This window comes from Rhipicephalus sanguineus, chromosome 8 (assembly GCF_013339695.2).
Source record: "Rhipicephalus sanguineus isolate Rsan-2018 chromosome 8, BIME_Rsan_1.4, whole genome shotgun sequence".
In the NCBI taxonomy this organism is placed as follows: Eukaryota; Metazoa; Arthropoda; class Arachnida; order Ixodida; family Ixodidae; genus Rhipicephalus; species Rhipicephalus sanguineus.
The window spans coordinates 20,846,983-20,874,300 of record NC_051183.1 but is presented as its reverse complement, the minus strand read 5'-3'; the positions used below and the strand labels follow the sequence as shown (position 1 = coordinate 20,874,300).

At 43.6% G+C, this 27,318-nt stretch overlaps 2 protein-coding genes across 4 annotated transcripts in view; one reads left to right on the top strand and one right to left on the bottom strand.

The window, feature by feature from the left end:
- LOC119401524 (tuftelin-interacting protein 11) overlaps positions 1-27,318 on the bottom strand; it is a 64,407-nt gene that overhangs the window by 28,571 nt on the left and 8,518 nt on the right. Inside the window, exons 1-6 of one of the 3 annotated variants that reach the window (XM_037668405.2) lie at positions 11,400-11,657; positions 10,935-11,052; positions 7,479-7,636; positions 5,572-5,678; positions 2,508-2,565; positions 74-283 (exon numbers count right to left, since the gene is read on the bottom strand). In XM_037668405.2, coding sequence (XP_037524333.1) covers positions 74-283; positions 2,508-2,565; positions 5,572-5,678; positions 7,479-7,636; positions 10,935-11,043 — 642 coding nt within the window. In that variant the 5' untranslated portion in view covers positions 11,044-11,052; positions 11,400-11,657. Of the gene's footprint in view, positions 1-73; positions 284-2,507; positions 2,566-5,571; positions 5,679-7,478; positions 7,637-10,934; positions 11,053-11,399; positions 11,658-27,318 lie in introns of those variants that run through there. The other 2 variants (XM_049418782.1, XM_049418783.1) reach the window with 2 other exon arrangements.
- Positions 12,338-27,318, top strand: part of LOC119401526 (T-complex protein 11-like protein 1) — a 32,918-nt gene continuing 17,937 nt past the window's right edge. Inside the window, exons 1-5 of the mRNA XM_037668407.2 lie at positions 12,338-12,578; positions 21,386-21,716; positions 23,003-23,135; positions 24,181-24,301; positions 25,028-25,248. Of these exons, the coding sequence (XP_037524335.1) occupies positions 21,461-21,716; positions 23,003-23,135; positions 24,181-24,301; positions 25,028-25,248 (731 nt within the window). The 5' untranslated portion in view covers positions 12,338-12,578; positions 21,386-21,460. The remainder of the gene's footprint in view (positions 12,579-21,385; positions 21,717-23,002; positions 23,136-24,180; positions 24,302-25,027; positions 25,249-27,318) is intronic.

The following is a 27,318-nucleotide window of genomic DNA, read 5'->3' as shown; positions in this document are numbered from 1 at the left end:
TCCAAGAACTTTTCAATCCTACCAGTTACAGCTCTCTGAAAGCAGCTCTCTGAAAGCAGCTCTTTCGCCCTACCTTGCGTTTCCGCCACTGGTTAAGCTCAGGCCGCGCCCCTTTGCGACCTGTCGAGTCCTCGGTCGTTGCTTCAGAAGTCATGAGCTTCGGGCCTTTGGTCTCTGGACCGTACAGACCGATGGCTCCTTTGCCCTTGCGGACTTTTGCTTCGATGGGTGCCGAGATACCTTGCAGGTCTCGGCCGAGACCCTTACCCGGCTGGTAACCCATCTAGGGAAGGAAAGGGTAGGTGGAATTAAGCTCGGGCTTGGCCAATACAAAAAAAAAAAAGGTGATCAGATAACTTATCGACAGTGACTACACCCACAGGTGGAAGTTTTGCAAATTAGTTCCGTGGAATCCCGCAAGGTGACGGAAGGGTTATGAAAGGGATGAATGATAACCACACGTTTGTAGCACGAAGCCGCAGGAAATCCCTACGGATTTCTCAGAAAGGAAAACCTCTAGTTGAAGGAATATTCTCCCTAGTCGGTCCAGGGATCGAACCTGGGACTGGCAACTTTTCGGTGCGGTTGCTCTACCAATTGAGCTAAGCGAGCAACTGCCCCGGAAAGGCGTTGGTCCCGGGTTCGATCCCCGGAACAGGAAGAATTTTTTCTGCGACAAGAAGCTTTCCTTTGAATTTCCTTGTGGCTTCGTGCTACAAACGGGTGAGTGTCAATAATTCCTTTCACAGTTGGAAGTTTTCCACTCATAATCGTAGAGACGTGGCATAAAGGCCTAAAGTACAAACTGTGCGTATATAATTGTTTGCCCCACTGATTACATCAGCCGTCTCATGCACACGGAGGCATAGAAATACCTGTTAGATTGGTGTAATTACTAGTTAGGTGTTTCCTCTAACAGCAGACAGTACTGTACATTGTGTGTGCAATAAAAATTTTTATTAGTATACCGCATTTGATGAATCAAATGTAGGTAGTTTAACGTGACTTGCATGAGCGCAGTCGAGTAATGTGTTTGATGATGACTGCTTATTTTCAATTCCATTATGCAATCAGTGCTCTTTCAAAGTAAGGAAAAATGAAATTACAGCTCATTGCATTCCTTATTTATTTTGGGAGCTCCTTTTTTATTCCGTAATTTTGCAGCTGAATAACATTCCTCCCAATATTTGTATGTGTTATTTTATTACTATTTACAAATGATTAGCCCATTTGATTATTTATGATACATATGTCAAGTCTGCATATACGAACCAATATAAAAAAAAACAGAGCAACTAAACTATCAAGTGCATTACAATTAGAAAATCACGTCCTGCATGACCAGTAAGAATGACCTGCAAGGAGTCCTTGGAAAAATTTGAATAGCAGATTTTGTTTGTAACAAGTCCCAGTAAAAATAATCAAGTGTAATGCTTTGTTACTGCCACAGAGATCAGAGGGCACAGCTTGCTATGGTTCAAATGAATGCGAGCATTACTAAAAATAGCAGCAGTATTTCTTGTTGCAGCAACCTATTTATCAGCGCCTGTGACCAAGCCAACACGATGATCTGCATAAAATGTTTACCAGACCAGCCAAGTTATGTTAACACGATTTATGTCTAGTGGAAGAAAAACTACATTAACATTTCTTTTTAAATAGTAAAAAAAGCGCAGTTGTTTCAGAAACAAACAAAATTTCCTGCTTAGAAAATAAGAAACAGCAGCATTGTTGAGAACATCAATGCCATGTCTCGTTACGAAGTTGTTAAGTAAAAAAAATTAATCCCGATGATTATTCAGACTATTATACATTGCCGCATTACGCATCAATAAGCAATCCATTTGGTGTCTAAAAAACATCTGCAATGGCAAGTAAATGTAAGCCATGTACAGTTAGTTACACTAATTGTGCATTTCATGGCCCATTTGCCATTAACAGAACCTGCTAATTTTAGCATGTCAAAAGAATGCCAAAGATTTTAAGTTCGTTGGCCACTTTTGTTGCCTGAAAAATGACAATTTTAGTAAAAATAAACGTGCCACTTGAAAGCGAATTTAACACATTCGCAGTCACTTCTTAGAATCTAATTTACGATAAAGGCATGCCAATCTTGTTTAGTATGCTAATACACTAACACAGAAAGCCAGTCAAAATTTGTGATGAAGTGATTTTTCTTTTTTCATGACAATGCACTTTACTCAAAGTAAAAAAGTTCTCAGTAAAAAAAAAAAAAAAAAATTGGGCACTACATGCCAGCTAACTTTCGAGAAGCAAAAAACTTCATGCTAACATTTTTTACAGGCTTTCCGTTAATTTCAGTAGTGTGGCCAACGTCTTGAGAGTGAAATACCCTAAGATATTTAGAGTCACTGGGCAGGTAACGGTCATTTGTGTCTTAAGCTTAAAAGTGAGAACTTTTAACGTGAAAAAAAAGAAAAAAGCTCGGAAAAGCGGCTTCGATCGACGATGATCACTCCGCAAAAATCAATCGATCAATCTCACACCTGAAGGAGTAACTTAGCTCCAATACCCTTCGTGTATTTCTCCCAGTTGCCGAAGCCCCTGCAAAGAACGAGAGAAAAACAGCAAGGAATCAGAAAAGAATTTATCGGCACACTGCTTGTTTATAAACATAGATCAAGTCAATCCACTAACATTTTAAACATTTGGTCGAGTCAAAGAGAATATAGAGATCATTAAAAAAATCATGACTGATTTGCACACGACATTTAACCTTCCAAAGCAACACATAAAAATTTTATTGGCTGATTGATTGACAGTGGCCTACAGCAATATGTAGGCTACGAGAGGTTGACTTTATGATTAATGTGACTGACAGCATTCAAAACAGCAGAGCATGAGGCTTGTTTATGATATAGCGAGTGATTGATTCACTGATTGACAGTATAAGTTCGAAAGCAACATTTTTGGTTATGAACAACTGACCTGGTGAATGTCAGCCTCTAAGCTACATCACTGGTAACTCCGACTTATTCACATATTATACACGTAGACACACATGAAGTTGGAACAAATTTTCACCCGGTCAGGATGGGAGATGATGAAATGGCACAACAGCCAAGATTAAAGATTATAAATCACATCAATAGATGATGTTAAAGCAACGTAGGGCTTCACCAGAATGAACAAGGGTACCATGTGTAAACTGTCACGTTGTTATCGATTAATTTTTAAACTTTATTTCGCATCTTTGTCGCATCTACGAGCCATGCCTAGCAAATATCCATTTCCAATTGCAATCCCGCAAAAGCATCTCCAACATCATGCCACATTGCGCAAAACCTATGTAATCCTGTACGCTTATGTGGGATCTAACCCAGAGCATAAACCTATGTAGACCTATACAACCATTTTTATGTAGCTGAAGGTGCCGTGTATAAAAATGCCATGTTATATAAAACAATTGTCACTATTCTATCTTCCTACACACCTTTGCCAAAATTATCTTTTTCAATACTTAAAAAGCTTTCAAATATTTATAACGCCTGTCTAATGCTCTAAGGCTTCAAAGGAAGACCATAAACATTTAAAGGCCTCTGACAAACTCTATTCACTTCATGTCAAAATGGATTTAATTGCTTTCTGACGCACCTGCCCCATAGAGCTTATTTCTGCGATACCAAGGGCAAGGTTTTGGTAAAACCAAGAGGACCGAACAATTGCAAATCTACCACAACACGTAATGGATGGTGGACGTGGCTTCTATTATGCATGCATGCATGGAAAATCCGAAGATCAACAATTCACCATAACAAAACTATTATTATATACTCTACAGAGCATTTCAGATAACTTGCGGCTAATATTTAAAAAAAGCAAACATATGCGCCACATGCGTCGAATTGGCCCAGTATTGTTCTGAGCTGTACACAGCACGTCAGAATATTTTTCCAATCTGCAAAGTTGGATAATTAACAAAGATTATTTAATTAACTTTTTAATTAATAATTATAGCAAAAAATATTCCATAAAAAAGTTGTAGATCTCATTCTGAAATGTCGAAATATTTTATCATTGCTAAGATAACTGCCAATCTGATAAGCTGGGTGATTAACAAAGACTACTTTATTAACTTTTAAAATAGTAACCCTAACAAAAAATATTTAGTAGAAAAGTTTAATGTGTGTTCAGCAACGTCGGGTTATTTCATCTATGCTAAGATAACTGCCCTGTTTAAATTTTTTCCAGCTTTTCTTTAGAATGTGCGAAATTAAAGAAATATATATTTGGCACAAATCAGCTGAAACACCCTTCATGTTACCCAGCCTACCCAAGTAACAGCCAAGAGCAATTCTAAAGCAAGTAATAATATAAGGGCAAAGGTGCACACTTCAACAAGAGCACAACACAGGTAAGCAAAGCATAGATACAAAATTTGCAACCAAAACAAAACAAAATTTAGAAAACACAAAGGCACTGACATGTACGAAACTGGAAGATTTGCTTTAGCCTCCTCTCTAACACGAGCATTCCATGAAGGTGAAAAATGAGCCATATTAAAAACTAGAATACTTTAATCCATTAAGCACCAGCATTCATTTGTTTAGTTGTTTCTTTTTGTCAAGTTTCGTCTTGACATCATTATTTGTCAGTGGTGTGAATACTAGGAATTCGTTAAACATGTATCACCAATATTCACAATTACTACCACTAGCAATATCATTACAGTAATCAGTACTGACAGTATCAGAGTGGTTGGACTGTTTCTTGCTATTCACATTTATGAGCTATTTTAAAGGGACACTAAAGAGAACGACAATTTTTCTCATATTAGAAGATTGCTCTTTCACAATTCCAAAATCACCATGCTTGCTGCAAGAAGATGCTTGGTAATCGAGAAAATGCGCAAGGAATGGCGGGTGGCGACGCCACTTTTAAATTCCCGCACCAAACACCATGACATCCTAGATTTCGATGGCATCCACAAAGTCCTACGTAGTTCCTAATCAGCAAAAATGAAGTACAATGTCCTCTGATCGGGCCATAGACCCAACATACCAAGCTTCTGAAAATTCGGTTCAGCCAATGTCAGCAAAACATGAAAAATACACATTGAAATCCATGACATCGCCATCGGAGATTTCAGTGGGAAATCTAAATGTGAAACGTTTTACCTTGATATTCTCCTCCATTACAAAACCTATGCTGGCGAAATTAACGACATTAGAGTTCTCAGAGCACAATTTATCGATCTAAACCGATCCATTGTTTCTTTTTGGTGTCCCTTTAAAAGTGCAAATACAAAGATGTTCTTAAGTTTATCAAAAGTAAAAATTTAGCCTGGTCCTCGCTAGTTTATAGACGACAGATAGCAATTTTTAATGATATTGCCGGAGATGTTAGCCTGGTTTATCACCTGGCTTGCTACTCCAGGTGTCGGGTGATGACTATGATATATACAATGATCACAACTACACACAAATAATACATACAGTTAATAAGTTTATAATAATATGTACATATTACATACATAATAACACATGCACAATACGTACAGTACAGTAAATAATACGTACAGTGTGTAGCGTGCTCAACGTAATGACTTACCCTTCAGCACCTAGCAGGCCGTGGGCAACGCCACCACGACCACCTGCGAATCCTGTCTTCTTAGTTTTCGCTGGAACCTTAACTTCTTCCTCACTGCTTGAACCACGCTGAAACAAGAACACCAGAGGTGCATCACTAAGAAGCCCTGACCTCCAAACGTAAACGAAAGTTAATTAGTGCAGATACCATCATAGACAATGCTTTTGACTTGCTAAGAGAAGGTCCAAAGAAAAAATAATGGTCCTTAACACTTTGCAAAATGCATTATGACTGACTGTCTATAAATGCGTGAAATTTACATAATTTGACGCCAAGGTTCTGGAGAAAGTGCAAGTGTTAAAATAAGTTGTAGTGCCTTTTGCAGCAATTATTTATAATTACAATGCAAATGATCTAATTAAGAAATAAGCCCTTAAGATTCCCTGCTTTCATTCAATTATCGTACAGTGATACAAGCTATATTCGTAAACCGAATTCAACGACCCACTAAAATTACATGCGATAGTTATCTGCTGGCAGCGAGCATTCCTAAAAAGGTAAAAAAAAAATATTGTGACATTCCTGCTGGACGCCCCACGTCCAACGTATCGTTAAACACGGTACTGCCTTCACCAAAGCGATTGTGTGGATCAAAATATTTCAACGAGGAGTGATATAAAGGAACTTTAAGCAACAAGAATGCGTAATGTACCATTAGCTCAGTGTTTGTGGTCTCCTCTTTGCCAACAGTGCACAGAAATGGCAAAAGTAATGTCGCACCTCCAAATGAGAATGCTGTGTCACGTTGCATTGCATCACGAAACGCACTGCAGAATACACATTGCCGGATACCGCTGCACCTTACAAATAACCCCACTCGATGACAGGATAAATTCATGGCATCAAAGTTTGTAGCTGATTGAATGACAAGGCTTGCCATGCCAAAGTGTTACAAGGACTGCAAGAGAAGCTCTAACTTAAATAAAGTCTTTAGTTTTAAGTACCAAGTGCACTATATGATTGCGAGTCAAGCTAAAGAGAGCGACTCTGGATTAGTTTAGACCACCTGAAATTCCTTAACGTGCACCTTAAGTACCACGGATGTTTTAGCAATTTGCACCTATCGAAATGCAGCCACTGCGACGGGGAATCATACTGCTCCTTCATTCTTAGCAGCGCAACACTGAAGCAGCCAAGTTACCACGGAAGGTGCTGATTCTTCTGTACATTCAAGAATGCAGAACACTACTCAGGTCACATGCTCAACCTCCTTGAAAGTGACCTTTTTGTACATAAATAATGTTGCCTTGCATCGCTGTGAAAAGCATTCATTCGCGTTCCACGAAAACTGTAGGCGTGTCAAATCATCAGAGTAAATCAAGGATGACCGTTCACAGCACTGTTGGTATGAAAGATGTTAAAATGACACTAAAGTTGAACAATGAATTAATTTAGCTGGATAAGTTATTCTTCAAAAGCTCTACTGTCATAAATTCAACCATCACAGGTTCAACAATAAAAGAAAAAAATTCAACATTCCATTCTTAAATTTCGCGCTGAAATCTCTGCACACAAACATCAGTATGAAGTCAAAGATTTAAGAGTTTTATTTTCATGTTCCGGCCATAATGGGTCAACGAAATTTTCTGGAACAAGGTATGTTAAGCCTTTGGACACATCAGACAACATTATACTTCATTTCTGACAATTAAGAACTATGTCAAAAATGTAAAACGTCATGGCAACCTATTGCCAGAACTTAAAGGTGGTGTCACCAAATGTAGTTTCTTTTTGCACGTTTTCCCACTTGTCAAGCGTCTCCTCGCAGTAGAACTTTGCTTTAGGTATTTTGAAAGGATAATTTAATAACACGAGAAAAAAAAATCGTTTTGCTCTTTGGTGTCCCTCTAAAAGTTAGCCCCGCTCACCTCGTCTTCGCTGCCTTCTTCCTTCTTCTCTTCCTGCTTCCCCACTTGACGCACCCCACCGCTGACAAAGCTGATGGGCGCAGAGAAGTCCTTGTGCTTTTTCGAGGACTGGAAGCTGGGCCGCGCATCCCCTTCATCGTCGCTGTCGGCCCAGATACCTAAAATGAAGCAAAGGGCAACAGTCTGATAAATTTGAATTGCAAAAGGATGCCTGCAATCACCTCTCAATGCAATTGCACCTTAAAGGCTCGCTGCAACAAAACTTCACTTTAGCTAAACTCATCTGAGTGAGCATTTTATTTTTGTTTTACTTTCACTATACTGTCAATCACAAATGGGTTTTTACAATTTAAAAGGATGGGTCCACTTAAGACCAAAGGAAAAAAGAAATCAAGATACGGCAATCAAGATACGGAAGTAAACAGTGCAGCAGAAGGCGCTCGCAGTTCAGTGTGCTTTGTGCATTTGCGCATCATCGGCAGATCTCAATACCTTTCGAGAATATTAGATGCTACCATATCCCGTGTTCAGTGCTCGCGCAATACTGGTAAAAATTTCAAGGGTGTACTTAAGTGAGCAGCTAATAATGTACATACTTAACACAGGCAATTTACATAGGTTACATATATAGTTAGGCATAGTTACATAATTAATTACTACAGCAGAAACTCACTTATACGCTTCTTACTTATATGCTTTTCTGCAAGTAATGGTTCTTGTGTCCGGTCCCAGCAAAGATTCTACAGACACCACATATTGGAATCTCTTTTTCAGATGTTGTTCCCACAGCGTTCCTGCCCGATACATTGCGAAATGTCGCTACGCTGGATGTGCTTAGGAGGTACAGGTCGGTCCACTGTTAAAGGGAACAATTGCGTTCAGGGCATGTCAGGATATCGCTTTCTTGCAACAGTACAGTGGCTTAGATTTACATAAGACTACTGGTGGTTGACAGTTCCGACTCCCCTTGACAGACCAGTACCTTGAACAAACAACGTTTCCACATCCACTTGGAATGAGGGGGCCAGCAAAATGAAGGGGGCTCATTCGAGTGTTCCCTTTAACAGTGGACCGACCTGTACATCAATGACCGTGGCGATGCATACTGCCACAAGGCCATCCATGTGCTCAAAAAGGGTCTGGTTCAGGCAGAGGCATGAAAGAAATGCCAGACTTCCTTAACGGGCTTCTTTAAAGGGCCCCTAAACCACTCCGACCTCAAAGACGAGAGAGTGGTTTCTCTGTCACCTTCACCACCTTCCTATAGGTACTCTCTCCCTTCCTCTCCACTTATTTCTTCATAAAGCACGTGGACACTGTCAGCACTAAGCATTGGACCCTATAAGAATTTCGCGTTTTTTCGGCTACACGCTGTTATCTCCACTTGCGCAGTTGCAAACGCACAAAACGAAGTGAAATCAGTTGATTGCGCACAATAGCCATGCGAGAAATGGCAGAATGGGCGTGCAACTCCATGGCAACACCAGGTAGGGGACAGTTCACAACTGATATCCACCGTATATGGACCAATTGAGAGATTATTCCGTGATGACGTCATGTGAGCAGACTGCCGGCATTTCAAATTGTTCCGAAAAGACAGGAAACACTAGGAGAGAATAACGCGCTCATTGTTCGTATTTTCAGAGGTTGTTTAGGAGCCCTTTAAGCCTTAAACTTACGCATAAGTTCTTCTGAGGTAGAGCTGTGTGCAATGTGTCTGTTTCGTTATTTGGCAGCACTTTTTCTCAGATTTTAACCGCACGTTCGACTTATATGTCTCCCAACTACTGCGTTTTTTATCTTCTGCGGTCCCGTGAAAAGCGTATTAGAGGGGTTCTACTGTATATGCTCAAGCAAGGCAGCAAGTTAATTACTATTCATCGTAGAGAATAAAACTGCGTAATTATACAAACACAGACAGACTCAAGAAACAACACAGCACTGAATCTCAACTCCTTGTCCTGAACAATCATCCTACAGTCACACCGAAAAGGTTCAAGTTTCTTCAAGAACAGAGACATCGGCAAATGAAGTCCCGGTAATTCTGAGGCAAGTTGTACGCATGACAAAAAGGTGGTAGAGTTTTAGAAAGTATGATGTATGTTTCCTCAAAGCACTGCCCTGCCATTTCGGTGTGGAAATGCCAAAGAAAAACTGGACTTATGTTCAAGCATGCCTTGCCACTCAAGCTACAAGTTCATGGTTAGAATTTCAATTGCAGAAGTAATTAATTTCCTTTGCTTCTCAGTTATTTCTGCTTTTGTGTAGATTCACTGAATTCACAGGCACAAAAGAATTGAGTGCAGCAGAAAATAAATTCATGGAGCATAATGACAAAAAAAGTAACAGTAATAAACCTGATACTTGTTTCAGAACAATAAACTGAAAAAATAAGTATTTCATTGAGTGAGCAATTTTGTCAATGCCCGAGATGAAATGTCTAGATGATTAATGATGTGTAAATAGCAGATACTGTTCCATACAAAGCCCAAGCACAAGACGTCTGCGCGCAACACGACCCAATTATCATTTTCAAGCAGTAATGGAAGCGACTTTTCACTTTTCGGAGCAGAAAAAGTACCACTTTGGAGCGGCCATAAGTGTTTTCGGAGCAGAAACAATGCTAACCTGGAGCAGTTATTGGTGTTTTGGGATCAGATGGCAAAATGTACCATACAACGCCTGGAGTGGAAAGCAAGGCCGAAGTGCCTGATAAGTATTAATATTTATTACAAAAGATATTTCGCCGACAACAATCAACGTACATTGCAATAAACAAACAATTAAAAAGATGGCTGGTTACAGTACGCACCGTGAGAAAATCTATATAGTATATTAGAATACCAGTACTTGTGGCAGAAAAGAGATCAAACCGGTAACGCTGAGTACCACATTACAAAAGTAAACACAATCACATATAACTGTTGCCAAAGCAGTAGTTTGTTGATCGGTATGAGATCAAAGCAACCTCGGTCATTCTCACATTTCACCAAAATAGCCTGCATGTCAGGTTGAAAAAATAAAACAGCCAAATGAGCTATATGCCTGATATTCCAGAGCTTGTTGCATAAATGAGATCAGAGCCGATGAAGTGGCAAACTAGAATACTAGAATAATAGTATACAGGCTATTTTTGGTTTCTTTAGCGCTTGCCATTTGGTCACACGGTTAAAGTCTACATTTTCTCAGTGCCTTTTCGGAGGAGTTACTAAAAAAATCAGTTTAGACCAGCATTTTTTTTTTTTTTTTGAGCAATTGAAGCAGCACTTCAATACTGTCAAGTCGCTACACTTTGAGTTGGGCCATTATGCATTCGTTTAAAACCTCAGGGCATACTATCCGACAAAATGACTCTGAAAACTCGATGTGCGAAAACTAGAAAGACAAATAAAAGAGCTTCCACACTGCGGAATCACACCGAAAATGAGACCGGCAAACTTATGACGTGACACATACCGTAAATCTGCTGATTTTTCGTGGGCCGCCTACGGACTCGATTGATGTTGAATTCATTGGCGATGTCCCAGTCGGTGATCTCAAAGTTCTCGATCTCCACGTCAGCCATGCTGGCGACCTAAACAAAAACAAACGAACTTAAGTCAAATATACGCCATGAAGCGTCTCTTAAACAAGATGCTGTGCAAGCGATCGAGTCATTGTACAAACGAAACATGCCACACGGCACCTTTACACAGCTACGCCAATCAAGAAATGGTTAATTCGCATGCCTGTGACACACACTGACATGACAGAACCTAAAGCATGACATGATTCGATACGACTTCGATTCGACATTTGCGAGCAATATCAACGGCGCATTCGCGTACGGGTAGACTGTTTACCGCCGATTAAAGGTTGTGTACTTCTGAAAGACGTATTCAGAAACCTTATAAAGCATTCAGGAGGCTGTGGCGAACTTACCGTGCAGTTAAAACTTGATTCACAGACAGTCAACAGGGCTGGCGAATAGCCGACACCAAGTACCGCTGTCTTTTTCGATGAACTTCAGGTACGAAAAGAAATACATTAACACTGTTTTCACCACAGTTTCGCGGCGATTCGCTGATCGGTCACGTTAGTCTCTCTCAGGTTATCTCTTGCGGGAAAACAACAACGCGAGGCAGCATCTCCCGATCTTTCAGAGCTTCACACAACTGCTTGTTCACACGACGAAACGACGAGAAATGCACGCAAAACAAGGCTTCAGAAACGGCCGTAGCTGGCTTCCGATAGCCCTATCGCTTGAAACGAGCGGCGGCAATTGGCGGCTATACGTGTTGGGATCTCGAAGGCTACACTACCTTGAACGTCAAAATGTGAACGATGACGTCATGGTAGCCATGTTCACCGTACACTGTAATAAATAGCCCTAGCACTGCGTTACAAAGAAATGAATTGCATGAAGTTTGCTCTTGGCTTGCACTGTGGCGCATTTGCGTAACCAAACTGGCACAGTTCTTAATAATGACGTCATAATTGGCAAATTGGCACAGTTCTGAATATCACGTCACAATTGGCTCCACTGCTCCACCAAATTGGCACAGTCCTTGATAACACGTCATAATTGGTATCACCCTGGTATCACCAATTGACTTGATACACGTCATAATTACGTCACATGCAATGAGGTTGATTTGCCTATATTCCTGTGCATGTTCCCGCCTTCCCGCACCAAATTTTTAAACTTTAGAAGTTGCATATCACCTCGAACTTGGCGAAGTAGGACGGTGAAGATTTGCTTCATGTGCGGTGCGCGGTGCATGAAGGAAGATGCGTGGCGGTAAGGTTACGTCACATAGTTGGTGACGTCAACATTTTTGGAGGCTGACGCACGATTGCGTCACTTCCCCGGTAAACTTCCGCGCTCCTCCGACCATCTGGGCTGGCTGGGCTGCTGAGTTTTCGTTATGCGTTGCCGTGTTTGCCTCGCGAGTTTTCTCTCGGAGAGCGAGCGGGGTAGCGAGCGCTCGCCCATTGAGGTCTCGGAACACTGCTGTGTTTAAGCGGAGCGTGTATTGACCCAGAAAGTTTATTCATTGGGACCAAGCCCGTAGACTGGACCGTGCTCGCAGGGTTAGCAGTGGACGCCTTCCGTTCTTGGTGAGTGAAACGTACCTCGTTTTTATTGTCGAATTGCTCAGCTGTCTGCAGCGTTGTGTAATCCCGTTCATAACAGAAGGTTGTGCGCACGCATTCACCTTGAATCCTCGAGCTGTGCTGCGGCGTAGGAGGGTCGTCAGTTTATTAATGCAGCGCCGCGGTGTATGTGGTCTTCAGCTGATTGTTGTGGCTTGATCGACGGCGATATGAGCGCCCGCCGTCTCTGCTTTATCGCGCTTCAGATACAACTGCGCAACTTGTGTCGAAGAGATGCGACGCAACAGTGGTGTAGGAGTATATGCTTTTACCGAGTTGCGCCACTCTGTTTACATCATGTGAACAGCGTCGTAGATTCCTATTTTCGCGAATACACTGAAACATTTCGGATGACACCTATGTGTGACGAAGAAAATGATCGGTCACCGTATACATACATCCTTATAACGCCATTATCCATAGCCGTATTTCGCATGTGAACAAAATTTTGTTTCCAACTTGCGGTTTGTAGAGCTTGCAGAACTCAGAGCAGGCAGTGTTATGACACACACGCACACACAAATATCAACCCTGGAAGAATATTTCCACAAGAATCCTTGCAGAATCTGTAAAAGCATCTCCACAGTTTCATTTTTTGACACTGCTCATATATCTAGGCTGGGTTTTTAATATAATCGTGTATTTGTCGTCAAGTGTAGGCTAATTACTAAACCAAGGGGAGAAATTCGGCCTTGTTGGTAAGACATTAGGAAAAATTTTTCAGCGCAAAATAACACAGGGACGAGAAGGGAGGACACAACACGTGGGTACGTGGCGAATCTTTAGGTACGTCGACGATTACCTGATCATTTTTAAACGCGACCGAGTTCCCTCTGAACCTCCATTTGCTAACGTACTGAACTTGTTCCGACAGTGCCTAGACCCGTTGTCATTAACGCATGAACTGCCTACTCATGATGGAAAGCTCCGCTTCCTTGATATCAAATTCACGTTCCTTGATAACAGGACCTGCTGGCAGTATGATCCAAGGGGCAACAAGCAGTTCTTGCCGTTCAGCTCATCCCACACCAAACTCGTAAAAAGAAGCATCGTCAGACACTGCCTAGATAACGTTATCAGCAAATCTTGTGAACACTGTGTAAAGGACAGTCTCTGGAAGCAGTCCTCCCGCCTCTCAGAAGCTGGCTATCCCGTGCACGTCCAGGTGTCAGTCGCCGAGGCCTTGATTAAGAAATACCGGCACGCTAATCAAGGTCGTCGTTCCAACGCTGATGCCGCGCGAAACAAGATAGCTGTTGTGCCGTACATGCACAAAATCTCGCATAACATAAAACGGGTGGCGTCACGTGCTAATGTGCAGGTAGTTTTTTCCGCCCCGTGCAAGCTTAATTCTATTTGCAGACTGAGTAGTCCAGCACCGAAAAAACGCCTCTGCTTGCAAGATAAGACATAGGACTCAGTTCGTGGACTGTAGAGAGGCGGTGGTGTATCAGATTCCCCTCTCTTGCGGAAAGCAGTACGTCGGACAGACGGGGCGCTGTCTGAATGACAGGTTACGAGAGCACTCCAACCTTGTAAAGAAGGGTAACGATGGCTGGCTCGCGATGCATTGCAGAGCTTGTGGGTGTGCCCCTGTTTTTGAGAGCACCAAGGTGTTATTGACTAACCGTGATGAACTAACGAGACTAATAGTAGAAGCCGCCGAAATCGCAAAGTTTGGTAGCGATTGTGTAAGCACGCCGTCCCTGTCCCTGTCAGAAAAAGAATTGTATTTTTTGAACATGCATTAATTTTGTAGTTCGTGCGCATATCTTCTGTGAAAGGCTACGATAAGAAAGTTCACTTGTCTGCACGTCTCCTGTTAAAATCAGAATACTTCTCTGCGCATGACATCAGTACTTCTCTGCGCATGACATCTGGCTGTAGCGTTTGAGCATCACCGCTGTATATATTCGTGCTTCGGTTGAAATAAACCATTTTGTTGAAAGTTAGCGCACGTGTTGTGTCCTCCCTTCTCGTCCCTGTGTTATTTTGCGCTGAAAAATTTTTCCTACTAAACCAATATTTTAATTTTTACATATTTGTTGAACCAACCTTTGGAGCTGCATGACGGGTCTCGTATTACAGTGACGGCTGGTTATGTACAAACAATTTATTACCACTTCCTGCGCTATGAGTGTGCTTCATTGTCGCCCCGAGCAGCATTGCAGAAAAGCCAATCCTGTATGGTGCTGAACTTCCGATTATCATAATATTTCCATTTTGTGACTTTAACGCCAGCAGTGTTTACCATGACGAAACTATATAGCCTCTTTGCCGCAACGATTCCTTTAAACGTTCCTGGAATGCCGGGAGTTTAGGGCGTATGGTCATCAGGGAGCATGAAAGACATACCAGCGGCGATCTATCACTACCGGTCATTATTTTGATCTCTCTTCGTTGATCGCCTCAGCTCCATCGCTGCAACTGTTTTCACTTGGTCGATGGTTGACAGGAAGTGGCAAGATACTGATCTTCGAGCGGTTACACAAATAAGATTCACGTAAGGCTGTGTTACACACTGTATACGGTTTACTTTCTCGCATTTTAAGAGAATTTTTTGCTGGGCGAGTTGGTTCATAATGCTAAAACTGCAAAGCGCAAAATTGGTACAGCAGACACACAGCACAGGACACGTACGCTAACTCGCAGCTATGTTTTTTGTGGAAAAGCCCCCCCCCCCCCCCCCACACACACACACGCACACATACATACATACATACATACATACATACACACACACACATACATACATACATACATACATACATACATACATACATACATACATACATACATACATACATACATACATACATACATACTGAACAGCCAGCATGCGCAAATGCGCTGCCCATCGTAACCACAAAAAAATATATTGCCAGAATGCAGATTAGAACATAAAATACAAAAATTAATTTTCTTTGTTGCGCAAAATCACAGAAGTATCGCTGACGCAATCGCTTCCTTTCTGATATGGTACACTTCCATAATTTCTCTGGTCTGAATTCCCATACTTGCCCGAAATACGAATACTATAGTAAGCATATTCGGTAAGAACACTAATGATGTAATAGTTCGGGTTTTACGTCCCAAAAACACGATATGATTATGAGGGACGCCGTACTGGAGGGCTCCGGAAATTTTGACCATAACGTGCCCCTAAATTATAGTGCCTATACCTAAATCCAAGCACGCGGGACTCTAGCATTTCGCCTCCATCGAAATGTGGCCGCCGCAGTCGGGATTCGATCCCGGGACCTTCGGGTCAGCAATCGAGCACCGTAACCAATTGACCACCGTGGCGGGTGGTAAGAATACTAGTTAGCGCTTGTCGTCTTTGTGTGCTCTTCTGTGTCCTGTACTGAATTCGCGCTCTGCGGTTTAGCATAACTTTCTCGCGTTTTTTTTTTCTTTTTTGTGTATGCATTTGAAATTATTCATGGCCAACTCCTGTATATGTATAAATATGCATTTTAACCCCTTACTCAAGCCTTTAGGCCTGGGAGGTACTTAAATATAAAAAATAAACACACTTTCGCCAGTCAGCTGATCGAGTGCCTACGTCGTATCTTTACATCGGGCACGCGCGCCTTGTTGCAGCATGACGTGCGCCGGCACTTCGAGGTTGAGATTACGTAACTTCCGCGTTTTTCTTCTTCTTTCTTTCTTAAGAGTGCGAGGTCAGCATGCGCAGAGACGCTCGCACGCCTGCAGCCGTCGTTAAACTGGGTCACCGGCGCAATTTCGGTCGAGACGGCGCGCTTGGAAGCAGCAAGAAGGTGTGTTGGTTGCACGGTCTAACGATGACAGGCGCAAGACGGAAGTTCGCGGTATACAGGAAAAGCCCCCTTCCCTAGCCTTCTCACCGCGTCTTTTCCATCGAAAAACAAAACACGTATATCGTTCAAAGACCCCGCGAAGTAATCACGAACAAAAGGGCTGGCGAGAAAATCCGAGCAACCGGATCGCCAGTGTCATCAATTCTGCCTGTTTTTGTCTTTTTGCTTGGCTAGGCTGCGGCTACCTATGGAAAGCTCTCGCTTTCGGGGCTCCGTTTCCAAAAATAAGCCGCGCTCCCACCTTCGCAACTCGCCAAGATGAACCCGCGCGCCTCTGTATTCGTCCGAGGGATTTGGGTCGTTCTGTGCAAGGGCGGTCTGCGTTCTGTGCACTGTAGTGGGTGTCTTTGATCTTCACGGCTGCTCACTGAAATCCGAGTTCTTGGAGTTGCGAGGATCGTGGACCAACGAGTGGTTTCCGTAGGTGTTGTGTCCGTTGTTGATCTTGCACTGTGAAGTTACCGTAACAAGTATAATTTACAAGTAAAAAAAAATCCGACACGTTAACGGTTATTCCAGTTTCTGACTACAAGGAAAAAATTGTCTTTATCTTGGGAAGTATCGGAGGTGCCCCGATTATGAAAACGAGCCAAGTTTGAACACAACATGATGTAGTTATTAATGTACTACATACCGCTAGATAGTCGAACACACGGAACTTGTTTGGTGCGATAACACGTTTGGTTTTATTGCAGTAGCAATTATATGGACAGTCTCGGCTGGTTTTTGCCGTCGCCGCCGTCATGCACCGTATATGTATATATATATATATATATATATATATATATATATATATATATATATATATATAAAAGCCACGAAGAAAAATAATTCAGAAATACTTTCCGACGCGCGCAATCGAACGGCCGACCTCTCGCTCCGAAACGCGCGGCGTTAGACGGCTAGGTCACGAAGAGTGCCGTCTTTCAGCATGCTAACGGCGAGCTATTTATATACACCATTTACTTCAGCATGCTTTCTTACTCACCAGCGAATGGCGCGAAGTGCGCGCGGGGCGTGCTTTAAAGGGACCGGCAACCAATTTTTGTGTTGCCCATGTTCTTTAGCGCAGCGGAAAGCTTATCGGTGAGAGTGTCTAATCACGGAACGGTAACGTGGAAAACGCCGTGAAACACTTCGAGTGCGGCGCTTTGCTGCGCATGCGGGCACTTCGCGCGCATGCGCCGCGGCTCGATATGTTCCACTGGCTACCGCGAAGGCAGCGCCGCTTCTCACCGTGCAACTCCTTTTACCTAGTAAGCAGCACAAAATAGAGCGGGGATAGTTAATCATATACATACTCTAATTTTCAGGACTAATTATGGCGCGCATGACAGCATCAGACTACGTGACTACGTACAGCAAAAAGTGATCGACTCCATAATCGAGCTTCAAGGCTCTTCCGCTAGGATGCGCGACATACCGGTTTTTGATACTTTTAAACACGATTTAAAAATATAAACCCTACTCACAACGCCAAAAAGATGCTGGAATCCGTCACTATATTTCACTGTCTTTTCATTTTTACCAGGATATGCTCTTCGCCCTACAGGGCGTGGTCGCCTTCGTGAGCTTATCTCGAGAAAAGAAGGGGGGCGGGCGGGGGGTGGAGCGGGGGGTTGTATGTCTTGCGCTTTCCCCGCGATGTCCGCGCTGAAGTCACAGAGCGTACGAAAGTCACTTCGCTCGCTGCAGCGGCCGCGTTTGCGAAAGGAGCGCGCTGTTCAAGCAGAAATAAGTAACAACTGCGACATTTAGTTGGCGCTCGTCCTGTGTGTACTTGTTCGTTCGTTTCGTGCGTCCTGCTTTATGTTTCAGCAGTGCGCTTCAAGTATCGAGCTGTGACGCATGATAGTTCGCGCTCGTCCTGTGTGCGTTCTTTTCGCGCGTCCTTTGGGCTCGAGCGACGCGCTGGCAATTCCGAGCTGCTTTCCGCTCTTCGCGTTACATTCCAATTTGTTGCTATCACATTCATTGCTTCGCCGTTGCGGCGAAACTGTGACTTTTTCATGTTTGAATTTCGCGCCTCCTAAATCGATGGGTCAGTTAATTGCTATGGTGACTGTTTTGGTCACGTCACCACTGCGCCTGCGCAGTCGCGCGCAGTTCACGAGCGCGCGCTGCGCGGTTTCTTCGAAAGAACAGTAATCTTTTGTTCCAGAAAACTGACCAGACGTGACGTCGCAAGTGATTCTGCGGCGAATAATAAAAAAAAAAAAGCATATGATGTAACATAGGCGTACGTTGCGCGTCTGATCAGTTAGCAGTAATGAAACTGAACGCGTTTTTTCAACGTTTTTCAACGTTTTTTTATATACTGTGCTTGTACGGTCGAGTTTCTCAAGCGCCTAGCACCCTTTCTTCGCATTAGCGACTTTGAACACTACGTACCGCCATTACGAAACGCCAGGTTCGCTGCGACTCGAGGACACCTAGAGTCACTGTATATGCTACCTTTAGGTAGCAGAGTTGCGCATAGGTCCGGCTAGCAACCACAGCTATGCGGTGAAGTCGCACTTTGTTTTTGCAGGCGACATGCCTACCGTGACGCCGATTAACCTGTCTGGCGTGTCGAAAACCGGCAATAAACATTGACTGTCGATGGCGAGTGTTAATTCAGTTCGCTGCAGCGGCGGCGTCGAGAAATAAAAACATTGGCCCAAGCGGCAGCTTCTCCGCAATGCATGGTTGCTAGCGGCGTTGGAAGACAGATGCGCAACTCTGCTACCTAAAGGTAGCATATACAGTAACTCTAAGGACACCCAGCGCGGGCGTTTTGGCTCAACTTTCTACGAATAAACCCACGCTAGGCTTCGCAACGCTTCGACGAGCCGGCTCCAATTCTTGTTATTTTTCGAACGGTCAGGAGCGAAGAAAAAGAAAACCTTGTCTCAGGTAGATTCGCCAGGTTACTGAGCAGGAAAAAACAACGAAACAAAATCAAAGCCATGGTTCCACGCACCCCAAGTGAAATTGCGGAGCATCAATTGGTTCGCCTGTCTCCCTTGTGCATATGTTGTGTTCACCTGCTCTTTTCTGTCGTTTTCGTGTGATTATGTGATATTTCATGCCATTTTCTGTTCTTTTCTTGGGATTATCCGACTTGTTTTGCGATTATCTCTTTCAGGGGCGTAGCCGGGGGGGGGGGGGTTGAAACCCCCCGAAATTTTTCGATTTTGCATGTGTGTATACACGCACACATACAAACTCACGCACTAACATACAAAACGGATGGTTGAACCACCCCCCCCCCCCCCGAAAAAAATTTCTGGCTACGCCTCTGATCTCTTTTCTGTTCTAGGTCTCCTTTCTACTGATCTAACTGTTTGCTGCTCCGAGCGCGGTGCGTCTAACTCTCGGCGCTGGCGTTTCGCCTCCGGTTCTCTCTTCCGTAGATCTGTGTCTTAACTCCCGACGCTGGCGTTTCGCTGTCGCTTCGCTTGCTCGGACAGACGAATTAGCCCTTCGGCCACGCTGGCGTTCACGGGCAAGCAAGCGCTGGCGTTCCAATTCATGCAGCCTGCTCGGCTTACGTATATGTGTATCAAACGTGGGACCTGCGTGACGCCAACGGTAGACATGAGACGATGACAGGGCGGTCCCTTAAAGTTCTGCGCAGTTAAAATACTTCCAGCCGTTGTGAAGAGTTGCCGGGCGATCTTACATAATGGCGAGGCCTCGCGGCACGTGATGCGAAGGTGCCAGACGGCGCGCGTGAGTCAGCTGGCTAGCTGGCAAGGAGAGAGGAAAAAACACGATTGGCGTTTGTACGTAGACCGACGAAACAAACACACAGAAAACGTACGCGAGGTGGCGGTGCGCGTGTTTTAAGGCCGACGGCCTCCGCGTCGTTTCCGAGCTGACCGCCAATTTCGCGGCGCCCACGTACGGTGTTTGCTTGCGGCCGAAAAGCTGCTGTTGCGAGGTCGACGAATGGGCCCACGCTAGCTGCTAGCGCGCAGAGTGCATGGCGCGCGCCGATCGGATGCGACCTTTTCGTGAATCGTGGTGTCGGCCGGAGGCCAAGGTACCCATCCAAGGTCGCCGCGGCGCTGCCCATAATTTTTGGTTGAATAAACTCCCCCCGTACGTGCATGGCGCGGTGAGTCACCTAGGATGCACGAGCAGCCGCCGTCGAACGCGGTTCGCACCACGAGATCCGGCTGAAGAAAGCAGGGGCGTAGCCGGGAAGGGGGGGGGGGGGGTTCAAGCCCCCCGCTCCCCCGAAATTTTTCAGTTTTGCTTGCGTATAGATACACACGCACATACAAACGCATGCACGAACATTCATAAAGTATGGCTGAACCTCCTCTCCCCCTCCGAAAAAATTTTCTGGCTACGCCCCTGGAAGAAAAAGTATTTTCAGAGCTTGTGTATTGGGGGGGAGGGGGGGGTGGATTTCGTAATCAACGTTAAATGCTTATACATTTGCTTAGGCGGGGGGGGGGGATGTGCAATTGTTGGCACTGGCATAGCCAGGAGGGTTCAACCCCTCCCCCCCCCCCCCCATTTCTCAGTTTTGCTTATGGAATTTTGCAATTTGGGCACACATGCACACACGCACGCACGTGTGTCAAGGCTGATTGAGCACCCCCCCCCCCTGCCCCCCGAAATTTTTTAATTCTTCATGTGCATATACTGGATGTTCTTTTCTTTAGACATTACAGATTTTTTTGTGTTTTTGCTTGGGGTACTGCACAAAAAAAATTCCTTGAGACCAGTCACGTCTTTGTAGCTCATGAACATTATATATATATGAAGACAGTTATGTGGGGGCCGAGTCACTAGTGAAAGACTGCATGCTTGAGACTGCTGGTTTATTATCATCCATGTGTCGCTGAATTTTTGCAAACATGCCTGTCAACTTTAAATTGTCCGGCACTTTGCTGCTGCACCAGTACTCATTTAACATCACATTACCCTTCTCAGCCTTTCAGACCTGGAGTCCGAAGTGCGACTACGAGCAAGTGAAGGCGTGCCTGCACCAGTCTCGGAGGTGGCACCATGAGTGACGAGGCTGGCGATGCCCCAAAGCCCCAAGAGGGCACTGCAGGTGGCAGAGATGTGCCAGCCAAGGAGGGTGCTCGCTTCCACACGTCTAGTGAGAGCAGCAATGGCGAGGAAGCAAGCGAGCCTGCCATGGAGGGTCTTATGCTAGCCAATGGAGAGGTCAAGCAGCCTTCGCCCATCAAGAAAAAGGCTCGGGATTCGTCAGTGCCGACCCCTTTGGGCCTCGAAGGAAGCTTTGGTGTTGTGCCCGGTATGTTCTATGGCGGATTGTGTGGTTTTTTAGCCTTGTTTTATGTGCATTGAGAGTATTGGTAACACTTACCACTGGTTTGAGCAGCAGAACTGAAAATGAGGGACAAAGAAAAAACAGACGAGGGTATCGCTATACCAACAACTGAAATTTTATTGTTGTGCGCCAGGCAACAATCACTGCTGGGTATTTGCTGGTGACTGTGTGTATTTGTCTATGTATTTAGCCGTGCGCATAGCAATGAAATTTCAGTTGTTTGTACAGTGATGTCCTTATCTGTCTTCTCTTTGTCCCTCAGTTTCAGTAGTGCTGCATGAACCAGTGTTATCTATGAACCTACTAGCTCCATTGAATGCCATTTTGACCGATAACAGTTTTTACGTATTCCTGCAATGAAGTATGCTAATTTGCATATTTATGTCTACTGAGAGTTGCACCTGGTCTTCTTATTGTGCTGACCGTTATATTTTCCACGTGGCGCAGTGAAAACAGGGCCATCCACATTGATTGTGTCATTTTATTTATTTATTTCAAAATACCTTACAGACCCCGCGGGGGAGCATTGAGTACGGTTGTTGCACAAAAGATGTCTATATAAACATACCAAATTGGAAAAAAAGCAAAACAAACAATTGCAAAACAAAAAGTTGAGCAGTCCAAGGAGCTTGAAAAATACAAGTAATGGAAGTGTATAGAAGACTGCTTATTGCTTGTGCAAAAGAAAATGAACGGCAAGAAGGGTACAGTCCTCACGTACATAATTGTAATAATGCATCCAAATTACAAGAATATGGTTGCCGTGTAGTTCTAAAATTTACAGAAATGAAAAAAAAAAACTACCGGGAATACTCAAAAAAGGCGAGCTACATGTCGTGGTAGTAATATACCACGGCGCCATTCTTGCGTGAGAAAAAGACAAGAGCGCAAGGGAGCAAAAAAAAATGCCATAGCTGCCACACAAAATGAGATGTAAAAAGAAAGCATTTCTGCGTGATACATTACATTAAGGCTTCAGGAGTTTTCAGGGGCTGCCGAAAATGATCTTTGTGTGCTTGTGCACAAATGATGCTAATGATGTTAATTGATCAATGTTAATGACATTAATTGATGCTAATGATGTTAATGCTAATGATGTTTTTGATGATGTACAACAATTAGCGAGCCTGTGTTTACAGGTCTCACTTACCCTAGTAATAGTATAGCACTGTGACGCACTACCTTTCCACCTCCTGCTAGAGTGCACACGTTCCATGTGAGTTCATTTCGAGTGTCGTTCATCTGTCCAGAGTCTCCGCCGAGGTTTGTCTCCTTGGACCAAATCATGAAGACTGCCAATGGGATGACAAACATGGCCCTGGCTCACGAAATAGCCATGGAGGACTCCTTTGAGCTCAAGCAGAGGGAATATGCAGAAAATAGGTACACATTTTACGCACATCTGCAAGAGAAGTGATACCATTCCTTTTGCGTTGGGCTATTACGCTTAAAGTCATAAGGGCAGCGCTTTCAAGCCATTGTCCAATGGCAAGTTGCGAAGTGACGGTAGGTAGGTGGAAGTAGGTGTTAGGCAGCCTGGGTGAGTCACAAAACTGGTGTATGAATTTGGGTGTATTAATAAGTCTGGCCAGAAAGTAGCAAGACAATGCAGGCATTGTTTCTGTCGTGACATCTACACTCTTTTGGAATGTCATATTGTCTCGTGTTGTCGTCGTCACTTTTGGATGCGCAGCAGCATTTCGTTCTGTTGTGGCTGTAGAAAACGATGATGACTATGGCTGTAATGATGGTGACCACCGAATTTTAAAGGGAGTACTGACTCCCTTTTAAAAAAAATAGTAAGGTGGTGAAATTTCTGAAGGGGAACTGTCATTGTTTGAGAAACATCTAATGGAGTGATGCAGAGTGTATTATTTGCGTATTATTGATTACGTTGTTATAAGAGAAGATAGCCAACTATTAGCCAAGAGCAGCCATCGTTTAGCCCACATTTCCCAGTGCTGGTATTGTAAGAGTCGGTATGGTGGCGTTCACGTAAATTGCACACTTTTTTTTTCATACATAATTAAAGTTTAATTATATATTTCGTCCTGATTATAGTTTTATGTGATAGTTAATACATTTACATCTCTAGAAATATTTTCTAGGTATATTTGCTTGGAAATTTCTCTTTCATGCTGACGTTATGAGTGACTTTTTTATAAATGCGCTTCGGAAATGCCTGGTTTACTTCCTATAAAATGCTTCACATTAAGAACGCTGGTCAGCATCATAGCATTCCAAGTACTTTACTACTTGTTTCTAAAAACCAGTTTTTGTTTCGGTTTCATCTATGCTTTCAGCTGAGTTTTGTCGCTTGATTACCAGTTTTCAATTTCACATACGGTTGTCTTATAAGCTGTTCGAACTGCCTTCTTCTTAATGGTCGATGAGTGCTCACGCCATGTTCACTGCTTTCTTTCCAAAGTCTAGAGCAGCTGGTGAAGGAAACGCTGCACAAAGCTTTCTGGCACATCCTTGAAGAACAGCTGAACGAGGACCCGCCAAACTATGACCAAGCCATGCGTCTGCTACAAGAGGCCAAGGAGGTGAATGTTGTTTTATTATGAGCTATTTCGCGTCTTGCTTTGCACCGTGTAAACTCTTGAACTGATATTGCAGGGAATTCAGGCACGCAGCAGTCTTCCGAGTTCATTGCGACAGCATTGGTCTTTGTAATCCGTGCTCTTGGGTAGCAGCATTCCTTTATGCTAGGCATTCCTGAAATGTAAACATCTTTGATAGAGACCTGACATGCTGGGCCGAGGAATTCTTGATGCTGAATTGGTGCCAGCCATAGTTTTAGGATGGTCCTGATATTTTGGGACCTGTTCAGTCTTTTAATTAGGAGTTGACTCCTAAGGAGCCCTGAGTGAAATTGTTATGGATGGACTCGGGGTTGACTCATGAGGACTCCTGTGTGAAACCCTCGGGAGTTCATTCAGGGGTCCATGGGAGTTGTTTCCCAGTGAAAGTGCTGAAACGTCAGGACCGTATCAAGCTGTGGTAGGGGGCAAGGTCAACAGTCATGCTCTTGTTCTGATTATTTCCAATGCACCAGAGTCCTTCAAAGCACAAATGTGATTTATCACCCAAAGAGTGGGTCTGTGCCAATTAACATTGTTGGAATGGGGGGAATCTGCCGTCCGCATGCCAACAGGAAGCACATTTCATGTGAATGTAATCTATGAAGTTAACTGTATGCTAATTGTGTGCTGCACGTTAGATTATACGAAATGAGGCAAGGTGAAATGTGTGAACTTGCATGCCTGCAGATTCTGCTGGATTTGGTGATGCCGTACAGCAAGAGGCTCCGCGAGGAGATTGAGCAGGTGCTCGACGTCGAGCTCATCCGCCAGCAGGCTGAGCATGGCACTCTAGATTTTCTCGCTTACGCACGGCACGTCATCTCGCTGATGGCTCGCATGTGTGCGCCGATCCGAGACGCCAGCATCAAGGAGCTGCTTGAGATCAAGGAGGTTGTTCCCCTCTTCAGGTTAGTGTTGAGTGTTTTGCGCTCAACACACGTTTTGCAAAACTGAAGATTTTGCTAAATTCGTTTAATATTGTGCAGTGCCAGACAAAGGTAACTAGGTCAGTGTTTTCTTGTCTACACAGAATATTACTCTTGTGCAATTGGTCACCCAGAACTGTGTGAAGTGTTGCTTTCGCCCAGTGAACTTTGGCGGTGTACGCAACATCTGTAGTACTGGGTCTTTCGGGATGGCTAATCAAACAGACCTATTGGTATGCTAGAATAGCAGAAAGCTTAGCTAGTTGGTAGGGATTCATTGTAGAAAAAAGTAAGGCTTGAAAACACAGACACCAGAGAAGAGAAGGCGACAGCACCAATGCAGACTATCAACTAAACGGTCACACAGTTGTTGAAAGGATAGGTCGGCGTAAGACTTACCAGCGCATGCTCAGTGTTGTGCCTCTCTTCTTTTTTGTTGCAGTGCAACCTTTTAGTTGATAGTTGGTAATTGTGCTGCGTTTTCCTTCTCCTGTGTTCGTATCTGTTTGTCTACTCATAAATGTATCTGTTATATATGTGTACATATGTTTCCATATGTACTTGTATCTGTTTCTCTACCCATATCCATACCTGTTTCCATATGTGTCCGTATGTACCCATATGTGTCCGTATCTGTTTCTCTACCCATATCTACCTCTATCCGTATCATGTTTCTCTACCATTAATAGCCTGTAGAAATTGTCCTTGTTGCACTGTGTGAATCCTATTTTTGCATTCATGGTACAGTTGAGCCTTGGTTTTAAGAATACGGATGTAGCGAATGATTTGTTATAACGAAGGAAATGAATATCATTGTTATTAAAACGGTGTCTCACGTATACATCTAGTAACGTATTCATGAAAATAGTGAAGCTATATTAGTATCTCAAGGACGTCGTTTCAACGAGGGTTGGCTGTATTTCTTCACCTAGAGCTAGGATGGGATGCCGATGCTGCAAGTATCACTGCTATGTGGGTATAAGTTGCTGCCACAGTAAAAAAAAATTAGGAGCCCTTTCCCTATCCGGCAAATTGAGGGCAAGTGAAGCTTGGCGTGTGCGTGCCTGACCTAATAATATTTTTTTCTTTCGTTTTATTGCGTTGCGCAATGCTCCCTTCCAACTTCTTCCTTACTGCATGCTGGGAATTGGACCTTCACCCATGTGCTTAGCAGCGCAACGCTGCTGTTGCTATAGGCAAAAATGACGATCGTGCGTGAAACAACGAAATGCAACATTGAAATGTGGCAACGGGAAGTGACGAGTGACCTCGATAAAAAGTCAGATTTCTATATATCGTAAACGGCTGATCGCCGGCAAGTCCATCATCGAGAGGGCATCAGTTATCGGAAAAACGTGCATGCAAATACGCATATGACTGGCGCACCTTCGAGGGCCTATTTGTGTACACCCGCATTTCCGTACGCTCGTCGGCGCCGTGTTTTTTAGAAATTATGCCACCACCGCCACCGAAATCTGCAACTGATAGAATCCCACTGTATCATATTTGCTACCTTGAATATGATGTGTCAAGTAAAGCTTCGTGGAAAACCCATTGACTGACTTTTGATATGTTGTACTAAGGTTCTAGTGAATGTACACATTTCATCAAAGTATTGTCTCATTGAATTACAGTAGACTCCCGTTAAGACGAATTCGAAGGGACCGCAGTCATCTGTTCGTCTTATCAGGAGGTCGGCTTATCAGAAGTGCTCCCAAAAAGAGACATGCTAACATGCCAAGTGCATCCAAATATGTTACTTAAAAACACTGAATGGTGTCGACTTACAATAGGGGCAAAAAGACAAGAAAAAGCATTTATTTGGCTCATCTAGATAAAGACTATGCCTTCAAACAGAGTATATTTACACGAATCGTACGAGCACTCGATTTCGCGGGTTCAAAAACAAAATTTCTCATTAAGATATTGCTACCACATTTTAATGATAAAACTGTAGAACGCTCCTATGTTGACGATTAGAAAAAAAAATTGAGAGGCAAGCACAATTTTCTTTCAGAGAATGTAAAATTTATTGTCCTCGCAGTTCCTTTT